The sequence below is a fragment of the Rhea pennata genome, chromosome 1 (genome assembly GCF_028389875.1).
Source record: "Rhea pennata isolate bPtePen1 chromosome 1, bPtePen1.pri, whole genome shotgun sequence".
NCBI classification, from domain to species: Eukaryota; Metazoa; Chordata; class Aves; order Rheiformes; family Rheidae; genus Rhea; species Rhea pennata.
In genome coordinates this window covers 148,281,747-148,308,511 of record NC_084663.1, presented here as the reverse complement: position 1 = coordinate 148,308,511, position 26,765 = coordinate 148,281,747, and the positions used below count along the sequence as shown (strand labels likewise).

At 41.0% G+C, this 26,765-nt stretch overlaps 1 protein-coding gene across 8 annotated transcripts in view; it reads right to left on the bottom strand.

The window, feature by feature from the left end:
* Window positions 1-1,141: 1,141 nt before the first annotated feature.
* MAP4K4 (mitogen-activated protein kinase kinase kinase kinase 4) overlaps window positions 1,142-26,765 on the bottom strand; it is a 165,704-nt gene continuing 140,080 nt past the window's right edge. For 4 of the 8 annotated variants that reach the window (XM_062601611.1, XM_062601613.1, XM_062601614.1 and 1 more), the window contains 12 exons: window positions 26,482-26,657; window positions 25,830-25,950; window positions 24,448-24,639; window positions 21,944-22,061; window positions 21,510-21,680; window positions 17,722-17,865; window positions 11,926-12,060; window positions 8,371-8,471; window positions 7,464-7,613; window positions 6,651-6,810; window positions 4,488-4,627; window positions 1,142-4,306 (listed from right to left, as the gene is read on the bottom strand). In XM_062601611.1, coding sequence (XP_062457595.1) covers window positions 4,223-4,306; window positions 4,488-4,627; window positions 6,651-6,810; window positions 7,464-7,613; window positions 8,371-8,471; window positions 11,926-12,060; window positions 17,722-17,865; window positions 21,510-21,680; window positions 21,944-22,061; window positions 24,448-24,639; window positions 25,830-25,950; window positions 26,482-26,657 — 1,692 coding nt within the window. In that variant the 3' untranslated portion in view covers window positions 1,142-4,222. The remainder of the gene's footprint in view (window positions 4,307-4,487; window positions 4,628-6,650; window positions 6,811-7,463; window positions 7,614-8,370; window positions 8,472-11,925; window positions 12,061-17,721; window positions 17,866-21,509; window positions 21,681-21,943; window positions 22,062-24,447; window positions 24,640-25,829; window positions 25,951-26,481; window positions 26,658-26,765) is intronic. The other 4 variants (XM_062601616.1, XM_062601619.1, XM_062601618.1 and 1 more) reach the window with 2 other exon arrangements.

The following is a 26,765-nucleotide window of genomic DNA, read 5'->3' as shown; positions in this document are numbered from 1 at the left end:
ATTGTGTCTTTCTTCAAAGAAGCGTCAAGATTTCCTACATTCTCGGTCGCCTCTGTTAACCCCCGCCGGGAGGCTGGCACCACGAACTTACCACCGTGATGGCTGGTTTCAGTTACACACAGTCGCTTCTGCCCACAAAGAGCAACGTCTCACACTCGCCTCCGCGGGTGGCAATGGCATTCAACTGCGCTCAGTGTGTCCCCGCTTCAGGGAAGTCTTCGAAAGGTTGAGAGCGACTGAAGAAAACCACCAGGTCCGGAGCAGCAACTGGACTGGAGCCAACACTCGCCGTTTGTTGTCCCGCTCACTTTTAAAGCTCAGTCGCCCTCGGTATCTAGTACTTGCAGAAGCGGAAAGCTGTGGGGCTCAACGATTTCAGATACCTTTGTCTATAGGAAGCAACTGAAAACACTGAAGCATTTTTCAGATTGCAACACACCTCTTTGCCTTCTGCAGATGAAAATGAGAGGAAAGCCAAGGGGCCAGGAACACATACTTCCTCTTCTCCTAGCAGAGGGACCAGCCTATTCGGAAGGAAATGTCTACTGCTTATCTCCACTTAAGAAAACAGACGCAGTGCATGGTGGAAAAATATGTGCAGAGGCCCACAGAAATCCAGACAGTGCAAACAGCTGCTTTATATCAAACTTGCTTGGTAATCAAGGCTTATTACTTGGAAGGTCTTGATTTTCACGGAGCTGTGCTATTATACCTGGCAAAACTCAGGCTCAAGACTTCATCACACTCTCACAGCTGTAAGTAATCCTAGCTGCTCAAAATCACGCATCTCAAAGTGATGTGGTGGGGGGCGATATTCACAACACATCCAGGTTCTCCTTTACGCAGCTTCTTGTTTCTGAACCACTGGGCTGTAAAAGTTTCCCAGCTTTTCACTCACTTTTTCTGTTTTTTTTTTTTTAAAGTAAAATTGCAATTCTCAAAAGACCCCCACAGCCAGGGCTTTATGGAAGAAAAAAAAAAAAGAACAAAAAAGCCCTCAAAAGCCTGTGTTTATTGTCAAATTCTCTGTAACATCATGAGATTTGACAATAAGGCTTTTGTTCTTACCATACATGCAACTAGGCAACATGCAGCTTGATTTCTGCAGTCAGAAGATATTCAAAATACTTTCCACATACAATAGGTGTCATTTTGACTTTATTTAAGGAAAAACGGGGAAAAAACAGTAATTTCCATAATACACAGAAGACAAGTTAGATAGCACTGCAAAAAAAAGGCTGAGTGTTTTACTTGTCACCAGTCTGCTTTGCAGCTCTACGATTAGTAATTTTAATGCAGTTTGTCATTTTGTATTATTGTTTAGCATCTTTATAATCAGCAGAGTTGGGGGTTATAAATCACAAAAAGTGTACTACTACTACTATGAAAAACTAAAAAACCCACAAAAATCACTTTCAAATAAACCATAAATATGTGATGCACATTAGTGTAACAAAACCATTTTTGTAAACATTTTCTCCAACATAACATGTGCATAAGATAAAAAATAAAAACACTGCAGTCATACAAGTTAGGGTTACTTTGACTTAAAGATACAGAAAATTATTACTTATTAAAGCTTAAAACTAAATCTAGGAGCTTTTCTTTTCTTTTTTGCTTACAAAAGCACTGTTCAAAGAGTTCAATGTTTGCTTGCGTAGTGGTTGCTTAATACTGTTTTTACCTTGCCATGTTGGCACTTCCGCGGAGGCAAAAGCCGCCCTGCGAGCAGCCACCCCGGAGGAGGTTCCCCCCGGGGGGCTCAAAGCTTCGACAGCACGAGTCCGTCACCTGGGAATCCCTACAGTATTGCAACAGCTTCCTCTGCGTGAAGAGCATCAATTTTTAAGGACCAGATTAATTTGGACCACATAGCGCTGGAAGAATTAAACCACACAGACTGATGTTTGATCAAATCGGTTTCAGTAAACTATACTACAGGGCCACTGTGTGATTCCACCCACGTCTATGATCACGTTGTTTTTCTAAGTCCCCTTTAATTCATTATAGTACAAAAGATTGAGTGTTCTTCTGGCTGATTAACCAGGCCTGAGAAGAACACATCCTTCACCTTCGACGCTATCCAAAAGTCATACGGTTAAAAGGAAAAAAAAAAAAAATCTAGGAATTCCTCTGCCAGCAAATGTAAGGCTTTATTGAGTTTTAAATCTTTTGGTGTGTGTATGAGGGGGTGCATGTGTGTGTGTGTGTACATGCGCGTGTGGCACGCGTCTACACTCACTTTCAAATCGTTCGTGATGGTCAAAGGAGAGTCTTCAGCAAAAACGCTGATGGGGAGTTGAGGAACGTACAGCAGATCTGAAGCCGCGAGATGGGCTTGCTGAGCCTCAGCTTTGCACGGGCCGTGCCCTTGGCCGCTCACCTGAACAGCGAGGCTGACCTGGAAAACGTGTGCTTACAAAGCCCTACCTGTCACGCCGTGGAAGAAAAGTTAAACCGCAGCAGAAGACAAAGTCCAGGAAACACCGAGAGCCTGTTCACTGAATGAACAGCTTAAGGCAGCTGTCAACAAAGTACCCCACCAAAAGAGTCCAAAAAAAAAAAAAAAAAGAAAGGAGTCAAAATAAAAATTAAAAAATGGCTGAATCATGACACTGTGCATTATTACACCACGAACGGATTACTATACACTCAAGGTTTCTCAAGTAATGAACATGTAGCCATTAAACAAATTATTACTCTGAAGACATTTATTACAAATGTCAGAACTTATTCATAAAATTAAAAAAAAAGAAAGAAAGAAAAAAGCCAGAGCTGGGATCTTACATCTAAACACAGGTATATGCTGTTTTTATGAATAAGCGGTATTAACTACATTCTTAAAAGAGTTTTAGTGCATTGCATTCTTAAAAAAGAAAAACATCACCATCCCAAAACGCTGCCTAAAACATTTAACAGTTTACAGAACTAGCCTAGTTATTTTTACCTGCCTGTTACTAAGCCCACATTAGAAGAGTGAAACCTCTGGTTTTAGGCTAAACTCAGACCTCTATTAAGGATGAAACTGTTTTTTAAAAAATGCTTGCTTTCCAAATTTAGTAAGCAAATTACATTTATCAGTGTCTCACTGCCATAACGCTACCACTATTGCCCCAATGGACCACTCTCGCCTCCTGCTGAAACTTGCTACACAATAACAGTCAGAAACCTTTCAATCTGGTAGTTTTGGTATTAAGATTAAATTAGACATTAATGGTTTTCATCTAAAAACTTATAAACTAAACCACCTCTTTTATTTTATGCATTAAAAACAATGAGGTAGGCACAAAAAATAAACATATGTAGTTTGGATTTTATTTCTTTTTTTTTTAAATTCTGCCAGTGCAGACTGTGGTAAAACTGTTGTTGCACTTCTAGGTTTAAACAAAAATTAAACCTTTAACTGAGGCAGTGCTAATACTGTGACATAACCAAGATCTGGCCTAACACAGAATCATTATAGAAAATGAATTTTTTTTTTTTTTTTTTTTTTTTTTTATCATCTGCACATGTTTCAGGCAATACCTGGTACACAGAAAAAGACTAAAGTTATTGGCCAGGCCAAAATAAAACTGCAGAAACAAAAGAAAACAAGAATTCCACCCCGACCCCTTCCCACCCTCCCTGTCCCCAAGAAGAAGTTATCCTAGTCACTGTGTCTTTCACATTTTATAAATATTAACTTCTTAAAACCTGCACCTTCCTCTTTGTCCACATATTGTCACATTACAAAAAAGAAATGTCAATTAAATACATTGTTAACATTACTAGACTAGATCTGCCCTCTGTTTCAGCAAGTCTGACTCTCAATACCACTTGTCACCTTCTCTTGCCTGCCTCCTGTCCATTCAACAGCATGGTCATGGTAAGTCTTATTTTTTTTTTTTCCCTCCTTTTTTTTCCCCCCTCTGTTTTAACGCTAACAAACAGAGTCCTTCAAAGCATAGGAATCCTGGAGCTGAAGGGAAAAAAAGACCTGTAGCTTTCTAGTGTGATCCCAAATCTCAAAGACATTGTAGCACCTGATGGCAGTATCTTTACAGCACCAGCTGCGTTGCAGCCTCAGTGGAAAACGAAAAGAAACCTAACACCAGTGATGCCTGCACACACATTGACACAGAGCGCTGCCTTAGTGCAGGTCTGTACTCCAGTTGAAAATAATTCCGAGTTATGAGGATCTCCGACTCTGGATGTCAGCCACTCCTTGTCAAAGCCCACCGCTCTACCAGCTCAGAAGAGAAGTCCTGCCCAGGGTCATGAAATACACTTGGCTGCTGCCACCCGACCGCACGGAGGCGAAGAAAACCTGCCAAGAAAAGATATTCAGAAGTTCAAGCAACGGAGCCATGACATGATGAGCCTCCTGGCTGGGACAGCAGAGGTTTTAATTTGCCTTTTGCTGTCCACGATATCTACAGTGCAGTTGCAGCACTCGACCGAAGTACACATTTACAATCCGGGCAAGAAACCAGGGTGGGGAACGGTACCTTGTCATTGCGTTCGCATAAGAACTTGAGTCTTTGCGCCCTTTTGTGCATGAACACGCCGTCCAAGTGTCCAGTTTCCACTGATCGTATCTCAATAGCTTTTTCTCCCCAGCCCATAATCTGATTAGATCGAATGTATGCTTTGAAAACAAAACACAACATGCAGCCAATTACTATAGGCAGAGGGCAATACGGAGTGATCAAAAAAGCCAAGGACTCTATGGAAGCTCGGCTACAAATGACCTGCACATACAATCACACACGTTCAGAGTGCTATTTTTGTCTTAAGTTATCTTCACGATGTCTAAAGATTCCCGTCTTTTTCTTATTAAATTATTATTTCCCATGTGTTTTCCATGTTCTTGCCTGAACATTCACAACGTAACGGGAACTCTGAAACCTTCAATTAAAGGCAAGGAGCACCAAGTTTTGCACAGACCTTTTCTCCCAAGTTTGTCAAATGGATAGGCTTAATTGAGTTTTCAAAACAAGGGAAAAACAGTACCCAAGGTGTAAATAGAATAACTCTACCCCCTCAGGAATGTTCCCAGCATCCATTCTGCATCTTATGTGGTTATTTCCCCTCTCTGAAGGAGTTTATCAGCAAAAACAGAGAAGGCAGAGAGAAAACTAGAGAAAACTAGAAAAAAAACCCAACATCCTTTAATAGGAGTAATACTTCAAAAAACTGTTTCCTTCTTGAGAAATTCTGTTGGACTGAAAAATATTCTGTATATTTTTAAAGAGGTTTATATTAGCTCTCTTGGTGGAAATAATATTATTTGTCATACTACTCTTCTCTGCACATAGATGAAGCAAAACTCAAATCCTTTTCCTTACAGTGTCACTAGGCTAAACAGATTAGTACCAGCAGGAGGAAAATAATCTGTTCTGGATAGCAGTAATAGTCAAATAACAGCGAAAGGCTCTAGTACTCTGAAAAGGTATACTAAATAAGCAATTTGACAGTTCGTCTTAGGAACTCTGCCAAAGATAACATATGGGAATTTCATGAGGAGTAAGCTGTGCCTCTGATTTACATTCATTTTTAATAGAAAAATAAAATGAAAATCAATTAACCTTAGTAATGATAATTTTTGAAAAATAATAATTTAGCAGTATTCTCCTTTCTACATTTTTTAATAATAGTTTTCAATGAAGTTAAATCAAATTATTTACTACTGTATAAAGTACACATACAGCATCCAACATATTACCACACTGGAAATTTATTTATTTTTAAATAAGTCCTCTGTGGTAACTGGTTTAAATAGTTTCTTAAAATTGTCAGATGGGATCTCAGATGGTGCCAACTGTCTCAGAGCCATTTACTTTACAGGCATTTCCGTCCCCAGAGACTGAGGTTTTGGGCTCTACAATTTGCCAATTCATAAATCCACTTGCTTTCAGAAGAGCTAGTCAGGAGTGAACATGCTGTGCATGAAACCTCTTTAAATTTCCTCCTTTATTATTGTTTGCATTGCTCTAGCAGTTATCAGGAGTTCCCTCCTAATGGATCCCATCCAAAGCAAGTAAACTCAGTGTGTTCACAGGACAAAACGAAGCTTCAGCACTGAAATGGCGCAGCACAAAGGCAAGAGCATCTCTGCCAGCCAGGGATCTTAGTATATACTAGTGTCCATAACACATCACCCCCACTTCATTGTTCCTGCTCTCAAAACTACCTATTTTAAACTGAATATGTTATATTATTGTGTTCGGGCAATCTAAAATACTAAAAAAGCAATCTCAAGGCAAATTACGATAAATGCATTAAATTGCATTAAAGTGCTCGCAACAAAGAATTACCCACAATAATACTCTACTCGTCTGCTGCCTTACATGCCTTTATACTGAAGGGTTTTCATAATTTTGTTGCTGACTAGAAAAAAATTTTGTAGCAGCCCACAGAACCCTGGTGTTTACTAAATGAGCTTGTTCATTCATGGCTTCCACAACACGTTTGTGTGGATTTTATTCTTCAAAACTCAGCAGAAAACAATCCATATGATTACTCTTCACTTTGCAGAGGTGTTTTCCAGGAATATTATAGCATCATTGCTTCCAAACCTGAAATCAAAGCTGATGCATTTCCCTTCTGCCTATGTGCACACACTCGTACTCCCTAATCGCGTGTTATATTGATTCTCCCGGGGCACTTACCAACAGATGTTGGCATTTCTCCCCACTGCAGAACCACATCTTTGGTGATCCTTCCATATGTGTTAACATAAACTCCTTCATCCTCGTAACAAACCAGCAGCTCCATTCCATCCGTGTTGGGGAGAATTATGATTGCATGAGGTTGGATACTACTCTGGATCTACAGAAACAGAAAAAAGTGACTTTTTTTTTTAATGCCACAGAGCCTGCTCTGGCAGAAAGGACTGGATGACCTGTTATTTTGGCAGGTAGCAAAGCAGGGATTCACTCACTTTGGGGGTGCTAGCACTCTGCTCCCTCTGAGCTAGACATCCTACACAGAGTCAACGAGGAGAAATGGGCACTTTTCAGGCGCAAATCCTCTCACTTTAAGGCAGATACCTAAAAACAGGTATGAAGAACTGCTCTTTTCAACTGCCCATTTTTCCCCATTGACAGAAAGGGTACCAGGCCTTTGCCAAGCCCATCAAATCCCATCAGCTGGCTGTCATAGCATTTGTACTGTCACCTTCCTGCAGCCCCTGCTGAGCATTTCCAGTGCACTTTGCCATTAAGCTATTATGTTGGCCCACTGCAGACTTGACTGAGCAGCTCCCAGCCAGTGAGATATACCAGTCCGAAAGATGAGATAGACAGTGAGTTGGAGAAGCTCATATGTTCAGATGGCCCTATCAGTTTGGACCCCCCCACCCCACCTCATTTACCACTGCGGGCAGCTGGTGGTAGTTCACAGGGGCAGCCTGTGAACTGGGGGAAGGGAATGGTGGAAGCCAGAAACAGAGAAGAAACTCCCACCCCAGGAATAAGTCTTACATGTGTTGGTAGATAAATATCATAGACCGATCCTGAATCCACATCAACAGCATGGAAGCCAGCGCAGGAACCATAGATCACTTTTAGCCTCTGACCCTCTTCTACAGTTAGATCCACCAGCAATGGCTTATGTACCAATTCTCCAAATGACTGCAAGACAAGAATCAGTGAGGAGTGAGACTTTTTTCACTGCTGAGAACCCTCACTGGGTTTCATAAAAAGCATACTCTAATGCGGATTTTGTGGGTTTATTCCTTCAGTGTGCCTCTGGCCTCCAGCCAAGCTAATGTGTCTTCCAAGGACAAGGACAGATTACTCTACACCCTGTATCATTTCAACCACATAATATTATAAGCTGCTAGGGGAAGGTGAGGGGATGTGTTACTTCAGTTGGTTTGTTTTTTGGTACGATTTGTTTTCCCCATAGTTCAGGGCAATTTAAAATTCCTTTACTGTTTACTTCAAATTGCACAGTTGGCAATAACTAATTGTCCACAAATGAGTTTAGTAATGATACCAGTCAGCTAACTTCATTCTTGAAGCACGCAAAAAGTAACAGTATCACTTAATATCACTTAATGACTAATTTTGCTCACATGAAGATTTTTAGACTTGAGTTCACTTCTCTCTGTCTCATGCTTTATTTATAGAGAGAGGAAACAAACGGTTGTGTTATTGTGTCACTTTGAGTCTGCTGACTGCTAGTTTACATTCAATTTCCATTCAAAATTTTACGTATACTGGTTTTTAGAACTAATGAGCTCCTAAACTAAAATATTCTACAAAGTTCATTACAAATTTACCAAAGAACTTGCAATACTGCCATCATAAAGTGTCAGAACATCTTTGTAAAAAGGATACAAGTGGATAGGTTAAAATCTTAAATATGGCTGAAATATACTGTTACCTTAAAGGCCATAAATTTGTGGTATGGCTTTGGTGCCCATGCATAGACTTCTACAGAACTCTTCAATGCAATTACCAAGAATTTGATTCTTTCATATTTTACTGAAAATAAAACAGAAAAGAATTTAACAGTAATTCCAAAGTCATTTCAGTTACTTCAGAAAAGAAAAGAAAATGACAGTATTTCTCCATATTTTTATACTTTAAAAGTTTTTAGTAACAGCATATCTGAGGATTTATAATTAGACAAAGTATTTTGATATATTTATGCCAAAAATCCTTCACTGTTGTCGGTGTCACCATGTTTGGAATTACCTAGTCAGCACACACTTATTTACAGTCATTTTTTTTCCGCATTAGATGCTGCTCACTCATCAAAAAAAAAAAGGAAAATTCCATTTTCAGTCAGAGGTATTTCCTACAAAAGAAACCTATGACTGTGGCAGAGTTTATTGGCACTTACAATCACTATAATGGCGTTACTCAAAACATCAATATATTTTATGCCGATAGCACAAATTCCCCAGAGGGAAGTAGGGAAAAAAGGGGAACTGAAATGAAAGTTAGCAATGAGTCCATTTCAAAAGCAAAAGGCAAATTTGTTAGTGGGGCACTTTCCTTTGTTCTCGAAGCCAGAGACTACTCATTAGCAGGAAAATAATTAAACCTAAATAGAGAATAGAGAATAACCATTTTCGTACTATCAAAAAGAAAAACTGTTACCAAAAACTTCACAGAAAAAGAAAGAGTGGCTGCCAAAAAGGCTCTTTGTTAGCCAACAACTTAAAGGAAACAGGTAGGGAAAAAAAAAAAAAAGAAAAAAAAAAAAGCTGCATCACCTGAACTTTCTCTAATTAACCTTATTTCCTAATTCTGAAAACAGAGCAGCTCAAATCACCTTTACTGACAATTGTGTTAACATATTTTAGCTTCTGTCTAAAGAACAGAAAAGTCTTTGGAGGTGTTAAGGAGTCAGGAGTTTCTCTAGGAAACAGAGAAACATCACCCCAAAAGCAGATTTTCCAAGAATATGAGAGACATTCTTCAGTATTTCACAACCTTTTTTTTTTTTTTTTTTTTTTTTTTTTTAATAAAAGCAGCAATTGTACCATTTTGGCCACAAAATTGCTGCTGGGCAATGTTAGTCTAAAGACTTGACGGGCGGGGGAGGAATCATACCATTTACCAGGGATAGTAATGTGTCATTACACAGCAGGTTGCTGAAATTATTGAATGCATCTCTGTTCCCGCGTTCAGACAGCTGACAAACCAACAGTCGAGCCAAGCTCTGTTTGCTACTACTACTTTCTAGAGGGGGCTGATGAGGTCTAGAAGTGTTGCTGGATCTACATTTGTAACCATCATCTAAATTTGAGAAAGAATATATCCTGGAGACTTCTGGAAGTTTGCATTTCACTAGCCTGTTTCCAGTGCTCTTTTTCAGGAGAGAGGAAAAAAAATCAATTTTATTTGCTTAATACCTATTAAGCCTCAGGAAGTTTATGCTACTTCTTAACCCTAAGTTTCAGGGGAATATGATGCCTTTCAGAACCAGTAAGTAATTCTGTACCTCCAACTTCTACCATTATATCTCTGATTCAGACTTGATCTTGAAACAGGGCAAGAGTGAAAAATCTCAGTCTTGTGAGAACACTACTGCTTTAATAAATACTATTTTAATGCCTTTAAGATCCTCTACTATTGTACAAGTCTGTAGCTGTTCTCTCTCGGTAGGCAATAGGGAGACAAAGCTATTTCTTACTCCCTTTTGCTCTGCAGGGAAAGAATAATACTGAACTGTAAGTGCTAAGGGACTTGATGATTTTTCAACAACAACAAAAAAAGTCTCAACCTCCACAGCTGTACTGACTCAAAAATACAGTTTTTGTTCAGTCTTGTCTACAAAACTTCTTGGAATTTTTTTTTTTTTTTTTTTTTTTTTTTTTGATGGTGGTGGTTGCGGAGGGGGGGTGTCAAACACAACCACCTTCTCTGTGAAAGGGAACCTTTCATAAGCCTCATTCTTTGCTATGGGTACTATCTGGGAATGCACCCAAGTCTTCATTTCAAAAGAGCAATTTTTCATCTAGAAGAGCCAAAAGTTGCCCGAAGCAACTGAATCCACAAATACCACTTCACCCTGAGCTCTGAGACCCCTGGTGCATCAAAGAGACAAGGAAGTGAGCAGCGCCAGCTGCAGCAGCAGCAGCTCCCGGACTGCAGGTGCAACTGCTCACAGCACTCATCCCTCTTGGGATGAGATACAGTGCTCAAAGAGGCCTCCCACTACCTGAAGAAATCTGCTGTACATTTGTGGTTCACAGTAAAGCCCGGTGCCAGGCTGCAGAAAAAATTCACTCTTCATCTGGAAAAGACTGCCCTTTGTATCCCCATCCTTCACTGCTGGAAAGCCTCCTTTAAATAGCAGTTAATGTATTGCTAACTGGCCACTTCATTAGGATGCTGACACCCTGGGGTATGATACCAGAGAAGTACATTATAAATTGTTTTCTGGGTCAAGCTTTTGATTCAGCAGTGACTTACTCCATATTTATGACATATTTATTGACTATGCCCCTCTAGCAGGTTTTTCCAAGAGCAGATGTATGAGAGCACATGACTGAGGTCAGCCCAGTTGCTGCTGCTCCGCATTGAATGATACAGCCTGAAGGGTACTCAACTGACTCTTGGGAGAAAACCAAAGCAAAGGCAACATCCAGGGTCCACTAAGATGCATCATTTCCAGAAGATGGTATCAAGGAACTGGAGCAGGAGAAAGAGCTCTTAGCTCATATCCCCACCTGCAGGGCAGCAGGCTCATTGCATGGTCTGCTGACTAGGAAAATGCTAAATGTCTTTTGCTGGTGTTGGTGGAAGTTTCTACAAGTAAATCTATTTAAACAAGTTAAGACCATTCAAAAGCAGCCTGCCTTGTGGAAACATGCTTCAGCCCATAACTGCACCGGAGTGGATCTGAGAAGGCGTCAGGAAATGTCATGAGGTAAGGCGAATCAGTGAATCATCGGGAAGTTAAACATCCACTTGTTCCCAGATGCCCCCCCAAAGCTAGCATACTCGCTGCACTTGCCTTCTCCTTCCCCACCCCCGTCTTTGAGGTCTGTAGTAAAAGGGAGCCATTTTATCACTCTGTTTCAGCACATGACTTCATCATGTTGGAAGTTCAGAGAAACCCGTTAGCACAGAGAACAGCAACTGGTTGGCGCGAGCCCCTCTGCTGCCTGAAGGGCCTAAGAGAGGTGGTCGCTGTGCACACTGCCACTCTCCTGGAAGCTGCACCCACCACGGGAAGGAGACAGACGGGAGCCTGCGTGCCTGCTCCAGTTCACAGCCCCACATCCCACAGCCAAACTTCTTCCGTACTTGGTTTAACCAATACGCTGCCATTTACTCTGCCACTTTGCTAGAAAAGTTTACCCTTAGGGACAGAGAAGACAGCCAGAAATAGAAACAAATCTTAAGCAGTTACATGCACTGCAGTCCTCCGTCGCAGCCAGCTTTTATCCTGACAGTTTCGATTACCTCATTTGCTACTTACCAACTTTATAGTGCACGCAGCCTTCCAAGTCGCCCACAGTTGTCCAACCCTGTTTCTTTTCTACTTCAGGATCATTGTGAAGGATTTTATTTCTTAACCAGGACAAATAGTAAACTCGCAACTTGTTCTTCTTACCTAGCCACAAAGTGAAAAAGATTGGTTTATCTCCACAGAAAGACAAATGCAAAACCTCTCCTGCCCCCCAAAACCAAAAAACACCCGTGGAACAAACCAAAATAATAATGAAGGGGAAACTGCTGCAACCAGAGAGATCTCCCTCAGCATTTGTGTCCACAGGAGCTTTATTTGAGACTCCACCCAGACATACACTTACGTGATAATCAGTGACAGAGACGCAGAGTAGTATTACATGAACATAAAATGACAAACTCAAGGAAATAAGTCTTTAGTTTTCTGGTTCTTAGGACTCAAATAACTTTTATTTCAAAAAGAGGTTATAAACCCACCCAGAGATTCAGGCACTGAGATTAAAAAAACAAAAACCGAAAAATCCCGAAACTGAGTCACAACAGCTCTTTTTTGCACAGAACTTTAGGAGAGCAGCTCAACAGAGCTTAAGGCCTAAAATTACCCACACAGCTATCAGAAGACATAGGACTGGTTTGGAAGGAGGAAGTAAAAGCAAAGAACAACATGGCAACCAAATATATTTTATACATTCTTCACAGTTAGTGACTGGGCCGTTTCCATCACTTATACCACCCACAAACAGGTCAAGTTTTATTTAAGATTGTTTCTTATTCAAGTTTCTTACTGAAATACATCAAAGAATAGTGTTAAGTAATCTCAAAGTTAACTACTTTACATCCATTCTCTTCTAAGTAAAAATGTACAGTATCTCCAACTGCAGCGAGAGACTTCCCTGTTGCTCACATAAACTTCATCAGCTTGCTCAGAGCTGACAACCGCTTTGTCAGCAGACCTTCCCTCACGCTCCAAGGGGTGTATGTAATACTTATTTGGCTGCAAACTGAAACTCCAAGAGATGCTTCTTCTCCACAGGCAAGGAAATCTAAATATTTGCTCATGTTGAGCTATCTTCAACTGACATCGTATCTACTGTGGTTGTTAAAATACAGCTCAGACTAACACTCGATACTAGAATGCCTCCTCAAACGCAGAACAAAGTTCACAGTAAACTTTATCAGTGGTTCTTTAACAACGAACAGCCTACAAAGCATTTGCTGAATTAATGAGAAGTAGGTCCTAATGCACATCCTCAAAGCTTGCAACTGCTTTGCTGCACAAAGCCATTAAAGGCTTGCAGATGAAACTAGAGGCAAGGAAGAAAGTGCTTTGACTATGAGCCCCTAAACAAGGCTCCACAAGGTCTCTGCACAAGGAAAGGAAATAGGAGATGCTCTCAGGGATCTGACTTATCAGCAGAGTAACTCATGTCCCTGTTAACGCTTAAGCAGTGGCTACAAGGAACCTGTGTGACTGTGGAAGGTGTTTCATGGCCCTTGGAGCCAAGAGTTATACAGCAGACCTCTATCATGCTCAATGGAAATGGTTTGCTCTGCTTGCTAAGTGACAACAGTATTATTCTACTCTGCAAAAAGCTGTGACCCACCAGGATGATCCACCTGGCAGCCTACCAGCTTGGTCCTGCTACAGGGCAATGCTGTTCAGCTGGTATCTTCAATTTTCTTGCAAGTTCTCACACAGTGCCTGCTGCTGCACCAGTTCAGGGCTACCTGCTCGTTCACGAGGTAGCAATGGGAACACAGCACCAGGGGATACTTGCTACAGCAGTACACAAAGACGCAGCACTGAGAACTTCCTACTGCACTGGGCTGGATCCCCACGGAGGTCCTGGAGCTGGCACACAGTCCCTTCCCCCCAACCAAAGAGGCTCGGCTGCCCCAGCCGGGATCACATGGCAGACAGGCGCTCAGGAAAGGCACGCTGCAAGGGCTGAAAAGCATATGTGGAAGGAAGCAACAGCTTGTGAACAGACTACTCTGTTGACACCAGTGCCATCAATCTTTCCATTACAAAGACGCACAGTCTAAAAGATCTTGTACGTGATTAGTTGGAGGGGGAAGGCCAGGAGGACAAGAGAAGGCAGTCTGAAAGTGAAAATCTGTTCACTGAGTTCAAATGTAAAGTGGAATTTGGGACCCACTTTCAAGAACTGGATCTGCTATTTCATTTTGAAAAGCTCCTCTGCTCTGATGCACCAAATGAAACATGAGGCAACATCACGCTGTCCTTTGTTTATCCCCACTGCAAATGTCTCCACATTCCTGGCAGCAAGTGAGACCGCTGATTTCTTGTCTGACTTAATATTTGTTGAGCCAAGTTTCATAGAGATAAAGCTTCAACACCGCCACAGCTCTTGCAGATTAGGAAAGGTAACAGAGCACAAAGCAGTAGTCCCTGAAGTCCCACATCTGACTAAAGGTCCCCTCACAAAAGCACTGCAAAAGATGGTCGCAGGGGACAGTTTAGGAACACTGGAGTGGGGAACAGTCCATGGCAAAAAGTGGTACAATTCTGGGCAAAGAACAGCTCAAACAGCTCAAGGTCACAACGATGGTACTGACTGCTTGTAAAACCATGCCAATTCCCTTTCCATTACAGGACAAATTCTCATTTAGTATTTCCATGGCTTAATCCTCCCCAATAGCTTAGTTAAACTTTAAGATTCAGAACAAATAGCACATACGGATTTCCCAACACATGGCTTCTTTTTATTTTTTCCATGCCTCCTCACATGATAAGCACCAGGGTGTTTCTCTCCAGAAACATTTTTCTTAACAACAATAGAAAAACATCTCAAGCACGTTCCCATTGTGTTCTACCGTCTAGACCACAAGACAAGTCACAAGAGAGGAAATTCCTCTGCCTTTCAGCAAGCTGACACAAAAAGAGGACAACCAGTTAGTTATATAAACATGGCAATGCATGTATTTCAACAAGTTACGCTGCTCTTAAATATTTAAATTGGAGATGAGGAGTTGGGGGGATTAGATCCTTCTGTTTGTTAATCCATACCAGCCAGTTTAAACAGCTTTCTAAAATCCTTCTTTTTGGGTGGTGGTAACTGTTATGGCCATGAAATAGGCAGAAAACCCCTCCTGCTCCAGCCATTAAATAAGCTGATCAGACAGTGACTTCTATGAGAACTCCTAGTTCTGGTTCTCCCGCAGACATTGTTTCAAAGGCAAAGTGCCTTTTCCAACACTGATTTTTTTTATTTTTATTTTTGCTGTGATTTTTAGTTATTAAGCAGGAAGATTCCAACCAGTTCTTCTGCTCTGTCATCCTGTTCTACCTTCCTGGAGTGGCTGTGCTTGCAAAACCCTTAGGGAGTCACAAACGGAGCAGATTCTGTAGGCACATTGTTACTTTGTTTTCCAGTATTTTTATGGCTCTCATCTGAGCGTCTGAAACTGTTTTTGCCTCTCAACTGTATAAACTGAAGAACTGATTGACTCGTTTGCTTTAACCTGCAGAGCTGCCTTGTGTCATGATTTGTAGCTCAGTATCAGAAGCTTAGTTGTCCAATTCAGTTTTGCGCTCAATAAATACACTGGGGAAAAAAAATGATCTCCTTTCAAAAGCTTTTCAAAATTAAAATGCTGTATATTAAAAGCAATTTTAAGTGACAATTCCCTCAAAATTCTAACGCACAGCAATTTCTTCATGCAACATGTGACACCTTTCAAATCCCTCCGCCACGAGCACATCACTTCCTGAAAAAGCCAAGTGAACGTATGGCCCACAGAGCAGTAATGAACTGAGCAGTGCTCCAAGTGGGATGATAGCTGTCACTTGCTGCAATCCTGAAACAAAGCAGAGAGCGACAGCAACATAACCAAACTGACTAAACGCACTGTTTGTAGAAATACAATTACATTTCAGCTTTCCCTGTTTACTTGGAGAGGTGGAGCAACTTCCATAAATACAAACCACAAAGACAGTAAGAAAAGTTGAGTACAAGAGCAGGTTAGGCTGAACATTACAGAGCAGAAGCCGAAGCAGCGACATAAGGCAGGTCTGCATATAAAAGGATAATGGTTTCCCTAAGCATGTTCCCCAAGACATGGCAGAAATACCTCTTTCCTTCCATGTACTCTACTAACCTCCCATAAAATGCAGGATAAGGCACAAAGGTGAAGGCATAAAACAGCCAAAGACCAGCCGATTTCTTAAGGGTTAATGTAGCGTGTCTCAGCAGAGGAAGCAATAGTTTTGAAGGAAACAAAGAAAACGGATGTGCTAGGGTACTCGGATCGTGACTGACGCAAACATAAATAAACCTAAAACAATTACATATGAGATTTAATCACAGACACTTGTCATCTGCGTAGGATGCACTTCAAACCAGCAGGTTTTACATAAGCTGCATTATACAATACTTATGAGGTCTACTATGCAGTAAACTCTATCAAATGATCCTTCTCAAACAGGCATTCTTTTTTTCACGTACAGCTCTGTGTTAGATATCAAAGGGACACCAGAGGGGACACACAAGAGGCCAGGTGACTTTTTTAATCTTCTTTGATTCATTTTCTCTTTTTAAATGTTTTGCAGCATAGCTATAGCTGAAAACTGAACAAGTTTACAAGTCAATAAAAAATACAGTTGTTTTAAACAGAAATGAAGTCCAATGTTGACCATACTAGCATGGCATGGTTCTTTGGTCTTATAGCATGATACTACTAATAAATTAATTTGCTTGGGTGTATGTTTACCGTAGCTCTGGCAGATACAATCATTACTGACTACTCTTAGTCCCACAGACCCTACCTATCCCATGGGCACAAAACAGAGCTCTTCCCTTTGCACAAGTATTGGAGAGCCAGAGAGCTCCTCTAATGGGGCCAAGAGGCTCTGGAGCTGCAACAAAACGTTGAATGGTTTTGAAGAACAACACACTTCCACAACACGAAACTCTGCATAACATCCTCTCTCATACACAGCATAGCAAAGACTAAGTTCACAAACAAACCGATACAAAAGCAAAGGTAAAGGCTGAGCTACAGCCTGTGAAGAAAGATTAACAGTACACCACATCAAGTTGCTTAACAGCAGACTAAGCTTATGCAATAATCCTCTGGAGCCTAAGAGTCTGGAACCTCAACCTTCATAAAACACATTTTTCATTGGCACAAACAAAACAAGCGCAACCATCATCACCACCGTTCATCTCCCATTGCTTAGTTGTCTGCTGTTGCATCCAGGGAGAGACAAGGCCAAAAACTGCACCAGTCTGCCTTCTCACATCTGTAATCTCCCCTGCGCACATACCACACTCCTCCCTCACACGTAAACACACACACACCTCCTCCACACCATTCTTATTTCCCAACTTTGCAAGAACATTTCATATTCTATTGATATAAACGCACAAAATGTCTTTAAGCCCACATAGCAAATCTTGGTTTGATTAAAAAGAGGCCAGGTTGAAACTAATCATGCAAGAGGAAAAGAATACCATTTTTACAACTTTACAAAAAACATTAACTTATAGCTCTCAAACACAGAGCAAACAAAGCCGGACATTTCCTCCAAATCTGTGCAGCTTTCTGAGCAGCTACCCCACAGCAGGAAGGATAGGGGGCAAGCAGGCACAGGACATTGTATGGAAAATGACCTCATTTGCAGAAACAATCTGAAATCTTGGAAAGGTGAAATGAGGGAAAATCCATCGACTCCAGTCAAGTGAGGACTTCCCCTTCAACATATAGACTGTTGAGAGAAGTCTTTTGCCATGCCATGCCATGCCAAGTAGGGGGGAAAATGACACCGAACAGTTAACTTTACCAGAAATTGTCACCAAGACATTCAGCCCTTCAAGTACATCCATTTGCTGGAATCGTCTTCGATTGATGAGTGGATAAACCTTCCCCTGACCACTTCTGTCAAGCAGCATCAGACCACTTTCAGTGCCCACTAACAAGTTCACTCCTAGACAAAACAAAAAGAGAGACTGATGTTAGCAGGCAAATTTTGCACATACACATAATGCTTTACCTAGCAATTGTCTTGTTTCAAGCATGCCTAACCACTGCTAGTCTCACCTGCCTGCCAAACGGAAGACCTCATGATGTAGAGGCTCTCTTAAGTAATTGCAGCCAGTGGCTACTGATACAAAATTGTGCTGTACAAGACAGTGGAAGACTCCCTACCACAGGGAGTTTTCTACAGTACCAGTTTCCAAGCAAAAAGGCATGTCAGCATTGAATAGTGATGATGCATGAAGCGGTACCTGAACTTCTATATTCTGAAGGGTCTGTAAGCTATAAACAGCCTGGCTAATGGGACACTAGACAAGAATATTGCAAAAAAGTGCAGTGGCAGCAGCTTGAAAGGACGAAAGGGAGGAGAAGACTGTGGTCTTCTCCTGTAAAAGGATGGGCAAAGGGTTGGCTCTCAACTCCCCAATAACCTGAAATAGCAGAACTCTAGTTATAACATCTTTTCCGTTTAAATTGTAAAATTACAGCTACGATTTTAATCTGATGTTTCCAAGTATTCACAGTTTTCTTCTAAAGACCATGCAAGCATCAATGAGAAAGGTCAGTAGGCCAGCTTCTTTATATGAAGGGCCACACTTCCACTGGAACATTATTTAACAGTCCACAAAACCTTAGAATATAAAACCAATCAAGTTTCTGCTGTTAAAAAAAATGTAAGAGTAGGTTTTAAAAATTGATTAATATATTAGCACTATACAATTTCATAACCATTTGCAGCAATTATGACAGTGTTTCAGTCTAGGATCCCACAAATTGTGCAGAGACAGGTTAAATACAGTACAAGGAATGGAAATCAAACCAAATGTACGAGTCGGTTTATTAGACTTCAGTGTTGCAATCATGTTAAACTTGTTATCATTAAGCATAATAAAATAATGAAATAATAAAAGAGAAATTTACACAAAAGATAAACATAATTACAATGCTAAATGGCCTTAATCCCTAGTCAATTATTCCCAAGATATAACTACACTGGTGCCAACAGAAATATCATGCAGACTAATAACAACAAAGCTCTTCTAAAGTTGTTGCAGTACATGGGAGTCTGCATCTCAGCACGCAGTCTGGATGCACAGCAATGACGAGACACAACATTCTGCTGGTTCACTAACAGAAACCTCTCTGCTCTTTCATAATATCCAGAAAGCGCATTGTTCATAAAGACTAATTATCCCTGAGACACAAGGGACTGATCCAAATGCTATCCTGCCCACCACAAGTGCAAGCGGTTTGCAAAAGGGAAGGCATTTTCACCCCAGCCTGGAGGAGACAAGGCACGCGGCTGACCACAGGAGGAAACACAGACATGACTTGCAGAGAGCTCAGAAACCATCGTGCTGCTCCACTCTCCCTCTCTCACCCTCTCAGAGGGGAAACTTCAGCGGGTTCCTGGAAACTACTGCCTCTCCTTGCTCGGACTCACGTTTCACGCCATCTGGCTCCCAGCCTCTCCTCTGCTCCAGCACGGTCTCTTCCTCCCTTCGCATGCCAGGGCTCAACGCTTCCTCCTCCACTCTCATCTTTCTCTGTTGGTTCTGCACTGCATTTGTCTCTGCTTCACGTTTCTTTACTCGCCTGTACACGATGCATTTTCTTAGCTACATGCATCTCTCAAGATGAAACTAATGAGCTACTACGCTGGGGGCAGGCAGTACCTGTGCTTTAAAATGCAGGACTTGTCTTTACTCACTGCCAGCCAACTTCTTTACCTCCACCCTAATTAGACTAATCAGAACTAAGTTGTTCTGATTTTTCAAACAAAAGGAAATGCTGCCTAAAAAAAAGTACAGGTTCTTTGTGGAGACTAGGCTTAAAAATCTATGGTACTGCATCTAAGGCACTTTCACAACTTAGTACTAGTAGAAATAGAATCACAGAACTAATGTAATCAGCAACCTACCAGATACTATGAACACTTGTAAAGGCCAAACAAAACAAAACAGTCCCCTCTTTTTAGTAAGAAACATCAGTATGAAAAGGCTTAATTTGCTATAGGGGGAAAAAAACCTGCTAAAACTTTATCAAGAAATAAGCATGTGCACCAGCTTACACCACCATCAGTCTGACCCTAAATATTCAACAAGAGCGAGCTTTGTTACAGCTGTAAAACACTTCTAGGATTTTACACTTATACTTTAAATCACCATCATAACAGTCAGACATATAGATCAAAGAAATATAAAACCATTAACACAAATTGCTATTGGCAAAACTAGGCAGATCAGAGAGACTGAGTCATCTTTACAGATCCTGTACCATTTCCCGCTGCCTTCACTCTCTCGCAGTCAAAAAGTCTACATCTGCACAAATCTCTTCATTTTATTGGAGAATTATTGATACGAATGCATGCAAAAATTGCATTTGGATAAAAACTCTTACCAATGAACTCTGGAAAGAATGAAAAAAAAAGCAGCTGGAAGGACAATAGGGTGTCAAGGTGGGGTGCTACTTAAGTGACATGCCTTTGCAGGCAAGAAGCAAAGGACAACAGCGCTGCTCTGAGAAACAAGTAGGACTGGAAATAACCTGTAAAGCCTTGCAAAGAGCTACGTAGGTGTAAATAAGGAAGCGCACTCTGCTGCTATATTTGACTTTAAGAAAGGCCAACTCTCCTCTTTTTAGTCTTGTAAATGATACACGTGCATTTACAATGTTTTCATTTTAGAACTAGTATATAAACATATATATATATATAAATATGCACATATATACATAAATTTAATATACACAAATATCTATTAACATCTAGATAATGAGAAAATTCAGGCGAACCCATGGATTCTGGCCAACAGAAAAATTACACAGCAAAGAAAAGCTTTCAACTGGCTGTTGCAGCAGTAATTCCACGTCATAACAGGCAATAAAAGAACTGCCCTAAGCCTTTTACCAGTGTAGGATCCTATCTACATCATCTGACACTGATATAAATTAGCCTTTATGACCAAAACGCCAGACATACTTATTCAGCTGACATCCTATATCCCACTTCTCTCTGCACTCATCAGCATTAAAGAATCTAAGCTGTAGTTTCACACTGGAAAAAAGTCCAAGCAATTCTTCCCTTTTCCTTTGGCCTTCCTCCTACATAAACTGATAACTGAGGTGGAAAGTTATCCAAAAAAAAAAAAAAAAAATCACATCTTCATAGAGCTCTGCAACAATACATTAGCAAGAGTATCAGGAAAAGGATATCTGTCAAAAGAAACTCCTTATTTGAACAGGCACTGGCACAAAGTGTACAATGCAAAGATGACCAGGAGCTCCCAAAAGCCGGAAGAAATGTACTAACAGTCAGTCAGAGAAAGCTGCATAGAACATCCCAATAGGCTGAATCAAGTCTGAACTATGCCACGAAGAGTATGTATGCAATAGTAGGAAGCTGTATCAAAGCAGAAGCAGCATATTTTAACAACATCATAATCAGCTCTTACAATGAAAACATGTAAGCAAGCATTCGATAATTGTCAGAAACAGCTAAGCTTTCAGAGGTTTGTTCTCAAAGACCTTGTGCTCTTACTGGCAAGTCTACATTTCAGTACTGCAGGAGGCAAGGGAGAAAGAGGAATTCATTACCCCACAAGGCAGCGCACAGAATCTCAGAATTGAATCTCTTCTTGTATTTGCGAATCTCTGGGGTATCGCTCTGTGGCCGTGTGTTTGTAGGATTCACATTGACAACGGATCCTTTCCGCGTGGGGTCTTGCCTTATTGCCTCTGATCTCATTGCTTCACTAGAAAATCCTACTGAAAAAAGAAAAGTGCATGTAATATCCCCTAAGTGCTAAATTCTGATTGTTTATTCTTCATACCAAACAACCCAGAACAGTAACTGAGAATACTGAGCAAGTCTTTCTTTTTGTAAGAAATGTAAATGGAAAAAGAAATAAACTATGCAATCCATTGCAAATGAAATAAAAAGCATGATGATAACATTCATAAGTACTTTAAAGAGCCACTGAAGTCACTGAACCCTTTTTCAATTGTCTTCTTGCAGCTACTTTACTTACCCACAGAAGTCACAGTTGTCCCACTAGATGGAGAAATCTGTAGTAATCTGGGGTCTATAAAAGGTGTAAAGGAGGAGGAAGATTTGTGTTTCTGGAGTGTATTACTAGCGGACTGAGTCTGCAATGTAAATTTCAACTTTATTAATATTAATGACAATAAAAAGCAAGGATAACAACAACCAACATTTTTAAGTCACTACAGAATTGTGTTACAGAGCCTCCCCACTCTTTTATGCTTCCTTTATACATATATAATGTGCTGCAGGTACCATACCTGAACATATGCAAACTGCACCTTACAGTGAAATGCAGTTAGTTAAATTTTCATCCCTGTCACCTCAGCTGCTAGATAAAATTTTTAGAATTGGCCATTAGGATCAAGCATAAAGTGAGGGAATATCTCTTTTTCCTTTCTTTCTTTCTTTTTTTTAAGTCTGCTTAAGTGCTTATGTCTACTTTCTTATCTGCAAGCTGTCCACTGTATAAAACTTCTGTATTTATGAAGCATTTCCTAAAATGAGCTAGTTTAATAAGCTACAAAATTTTATCTCGTGGCTTGTGCACCAAAACCTCAAACATCTGGGATCAAGAATTCACTTCTACGATGGATTATGTTTCAGTGTCCAGTACTGTTCATTCTCCCTATTTGGTTTAACCTGAGCCTCTTGCCAGAAAGCTGCAGCAGGTTCTTCCACCTTTATTTGACATAGCAAAATATTAAACCTGTATCGAACAAAGGGGCTCATTAGTGTGGAAGGTGTAGCAAACGGTGATATGAAGCTATGAATATGTAGTGGATAAAATCACTGGTGCTTGCTTGAGTTATGTAGTCTAAACATGAAAAAACATAAAGAAAGGAAAAAGACAAGTGAAACAATGAACTGTTAAAAGTGGAAATGGAACGACTTAAAAACTCTTGCCAGTTTAGCATTATAGTGACAACATTGCACACTGAAGCAGAATGGGACAAGCAAAAATATAGGTAAAGGGTGTGCATGTGGGTAAGTTATTTCAAGCAGAACTGGGTCTTTGCTCAGCTTTATGCAAACATAGACGTACTTCTTCATCATCAACTAATCTTCAACCTCTGATCTAAGCCTCTACTCTCTGCACAAAAATAGCAATAGATCCACAACTCCCCTGCACAGCTAAATAATGAATAGCTCCAGCCAGCACCACCAGCCAGGGCCACAGCTTCCACTTCCCAAGCTCCCAGAGTTAACTGAACCCTGCTTATTCACTGCTTAGACCAAAGTAATAAGGAAGAGTATCTCCAAAACAATCAACTGATCTATATAACGTACAAGAGCGTGCTTCTAGAAAGATCAAAGACCAAGGAGGCTAGCTGAGTTCCTAGGAGGAAACCACCTCCCCCCCAACCACACACACACCCCATCCTGGTGTTACATGGTTTCACAAGCATTTTTAATCCTGTGATAAAAATGTCTATTGCCTTGAGCCGACCCAGCTCACCGCACCCTATTCTCATCACAGCTCTTGCATGCCCAGACACTTCTGCTCTTTTTATAAAGTTTGTTCTTCCTGTGCCATCCCTGCATATAAGAAAGTGATTCTCCCTAAAGACTATCCTGGCCACCTAGCCAGGAGTGAAAAAGTCATGTCAGGTCCCTCACTTGCTGCTAGAGGTAGTAACGGGCAAATTACACCCTTCATTCATACTTGTGCATTTCCTGTGTTGCAAAGGGCTATATGGGCATGAACCTTCAGGCACCACCAGCGCCCCATGAGCAGAAGAAGGCACCGTTGCCACGTCACACCCAAAACAAGAGAGTGTTCCCGTAGCAGCAAAGCCTTGCTGCTCCATGCAGATGCAAGCCGCGCTGGTGGAGAGCCCACAGTCATCTTTACATGGTTGCTTTTCAGAGTACAATCATTTTTGAAAAAACACAAATTTCCTCCTGTTTTTCATTCCAAAGCAACAACCACCCAGATTTGAGAACCCTCCCGGGCAACACCTGACATATCCACCCACCCCACGTGGCAAGTTCTAAAAATCCCCAAATCCCTCTGTGGCAGCTTCCTCTCCCAAATGGTGAGTTTTCACAAGCAGCTCCTCACATATGCATAGTTACAAGCCCAGCATTTCGTGAGAAGGTCAAAATTAACCACTGATTTTTAAGAGGCACACTGCTTGAAATTAGCCTGCTCCCAGAATAAAACAGAATTAAAAAAAAAAAAAAAGGTTTTGGCTTGAAATTGCAGTAGTCAAGTTTAGTTTAAAACAAATGCCATGCAATTAATGATTCACTAAAAGGAAGCAAAAATAGTAAACTGGCAAGTTTGGTGTGGGGCTGCTCTAGAGTTAGGGGCTTCTTAAACAGAACTGAAATGTGTTATTTTGGGGGTGGGAACAAAGGTGACAGGAGGAAAAAAAAAAAAAAAAAAAAAGCAAGGGGAGATTGGCTGGAGTTCCTTTGCAAACTAGCTACTAGGCAATGCTGCTATAACCCTACGAAAGCAGCCAGCTGTGGTGTACGACATACCTCATTAGTAGTGAGCTTGTCCTGGGGTGTCTGTGGGGACATGGTGGGTGTCGGCTGGCTGGAGGATGGGGAGGAGGAGGTGGAGGAAGTGGAGGAGGAATGGCTTTGCTGTAAGAGATCTGGCAAGAGGTGAACGCGACCGGCAAAGCCATTGCTCTCATGATGGCTGGCACGCTTTTTGTCAACTGTACTCTGCAGAAAAAACAGGCACACTTGTCTTGCTCAAGTGCTGCTTACAGGCCTATATCCCTAACACGCTCTCTGCTTCTCTCCCTTGCGCTCTTTCTACCTCTTCTACATTTTTTTTCCATTTATTTTTTTAAATAAACTGACAATTCATGCCTTGATGCTTGGGTTGAAAGGGAAAGTGGGCAGAACTATCAGAATTCAGCACACTCCCACCATCTCTGGCAGGCAAAAGCGCAGGTGATGTGGTTGACTTGCACAACCAGTTCCATTAAGAGAAGAGTAACTGAGCTGGCAAGTCCTCTACCACAACCCAGACAAGCACACTTTGTGGGAGGGTGGGATTTCTTCCTCTATTGTTTTGTTTGAAACTAACTTAAATGCTATACAGATATGCACTTGGACCGCCTGGTGAACGCACTCAACTAACTATTTAAAACAATAAGCATGAAATCTTAATTTTCAAACCAGCAGGCTCAATTAAGAAATTGGCATTTGGTTGTGAAATTCAGAAATGCGATTACTGAAGAAACTCCTATAAGCTAAAATGCTCATTAACAGATGAGCTCATTCAAAAGCAGGGAAGCATTATCTTTCACAGGCACAAGAATGCAACATTTCAGCATCAGAAGAAACAACACAGCACACTACCTCTGTCCACATTCACTGTCTTTGCCACCCATTTTACCTCTCCATTCCCCTGTACTAGTTGTTTGCTCTGTGTGTGTGCGCATGTGTTTGTTCATGTGTTACCTGTGTGGTCAGTATGCCCTCAACTACAGGTTCAAAACAAGGAAGAAAAAAAAAAAAAAACCCTGAATGTTTCCCTGCAGCCTCCTTCCCAGCCCCACTCCCAAGACCCATGTTTTGTTCTACGGTAAAACTGAACTAATTTTCTTGCTCCAGGTACTTGCTTCACACACCTGCAGCTTTTCTACCATCCTCTTTCTTAGCCTTTGAGGTAATCTGCATGGTGCTGCCATGGATGTCACTGGAAAGCATGCAGAACAGTAGCAAGGGGTGAAGACTACTCTTTTCTTTGCATGCATTAAACATCTTGCTCATCTGAAATTCACTACAGCTGTGTCTTGGTAATACAAACAACAAATATAATGTAGAAACAGCATGGGTGAATGAGTGAGTGGGTTAATGAGCACAGAAAAGGTGCAACACTGCACAGGAAGGAAAAGCAATACCTGTCGGACAATTAAGGTGCCCTCCTTAGAAGGAGTCAAGGCTGGTTCACTCTCCACATCGTCATGGACAATCATGGTTTTCACTGATTCTGTTTCACCATTGCTCAAGTTCAACGTTGACCTATTAGCCAGGCAAGAGGTAACTGGGGTGAGATAACAGCATTTGTGTTCTAGCTTTTACTGCTACACACCAAGGCACAGTCAAAATTCAATTATGTTGTATCCAAAGTGGAATATTTACATAATCCGCCTAGAAAAACTTATCTGTCAAAAAATAAGTCAAAAAATTATTAAACATCCCTTCTCGCTTTATCAGAAATCTAAGGGAGAAGAGGGAAATGACATTATTTCAAGTACCATTCAGCCTGCTTTAATAAAACTTTCCAATCAAACTTTTTTGAGGAGCTGAGAAACTCATTTCCCATTTGCAGAAATGACTTAAAGAGACTTATCTGCTTGCTTGGTTCCTAAACGCTCCGTTTTATTTTGAAAACATTACCCTCGGAGTTTGAAAATGTGACCATAAATGTTGCTGTCTTGCTCATAACTGGTTGCCAATTGAAAGAACTAATATACAAGCCAAAATATCTAACTTTCTTTTCCTTCAAACCCTCTAAGAGGAAAAATAAAAGCAAAATACAGAAGAACTAACACTGCTCGGACATCATCAGGTCCAGAAGTAGATTCATCTGCTCCTTCTTGTTCCATATCATCGTCTTCCTCATCTGTCGTCCCTGACTCTTCACTGGAGGATGAATAATCCGTCACCTTATGTGGAGGTCTCACATCTTCTACTGCTCGCAATTCCTTTGCCAATGCAGTTAAATCCTGATGAGAGAGGGACAAGAAAAGTGATAATGCAAGCAAGAGAGGAAGAGGCTTGCAAGACAGCCCCACTGAGCTACCGCTTAGTGCTCGATTTTGCTCAGCAGTCCA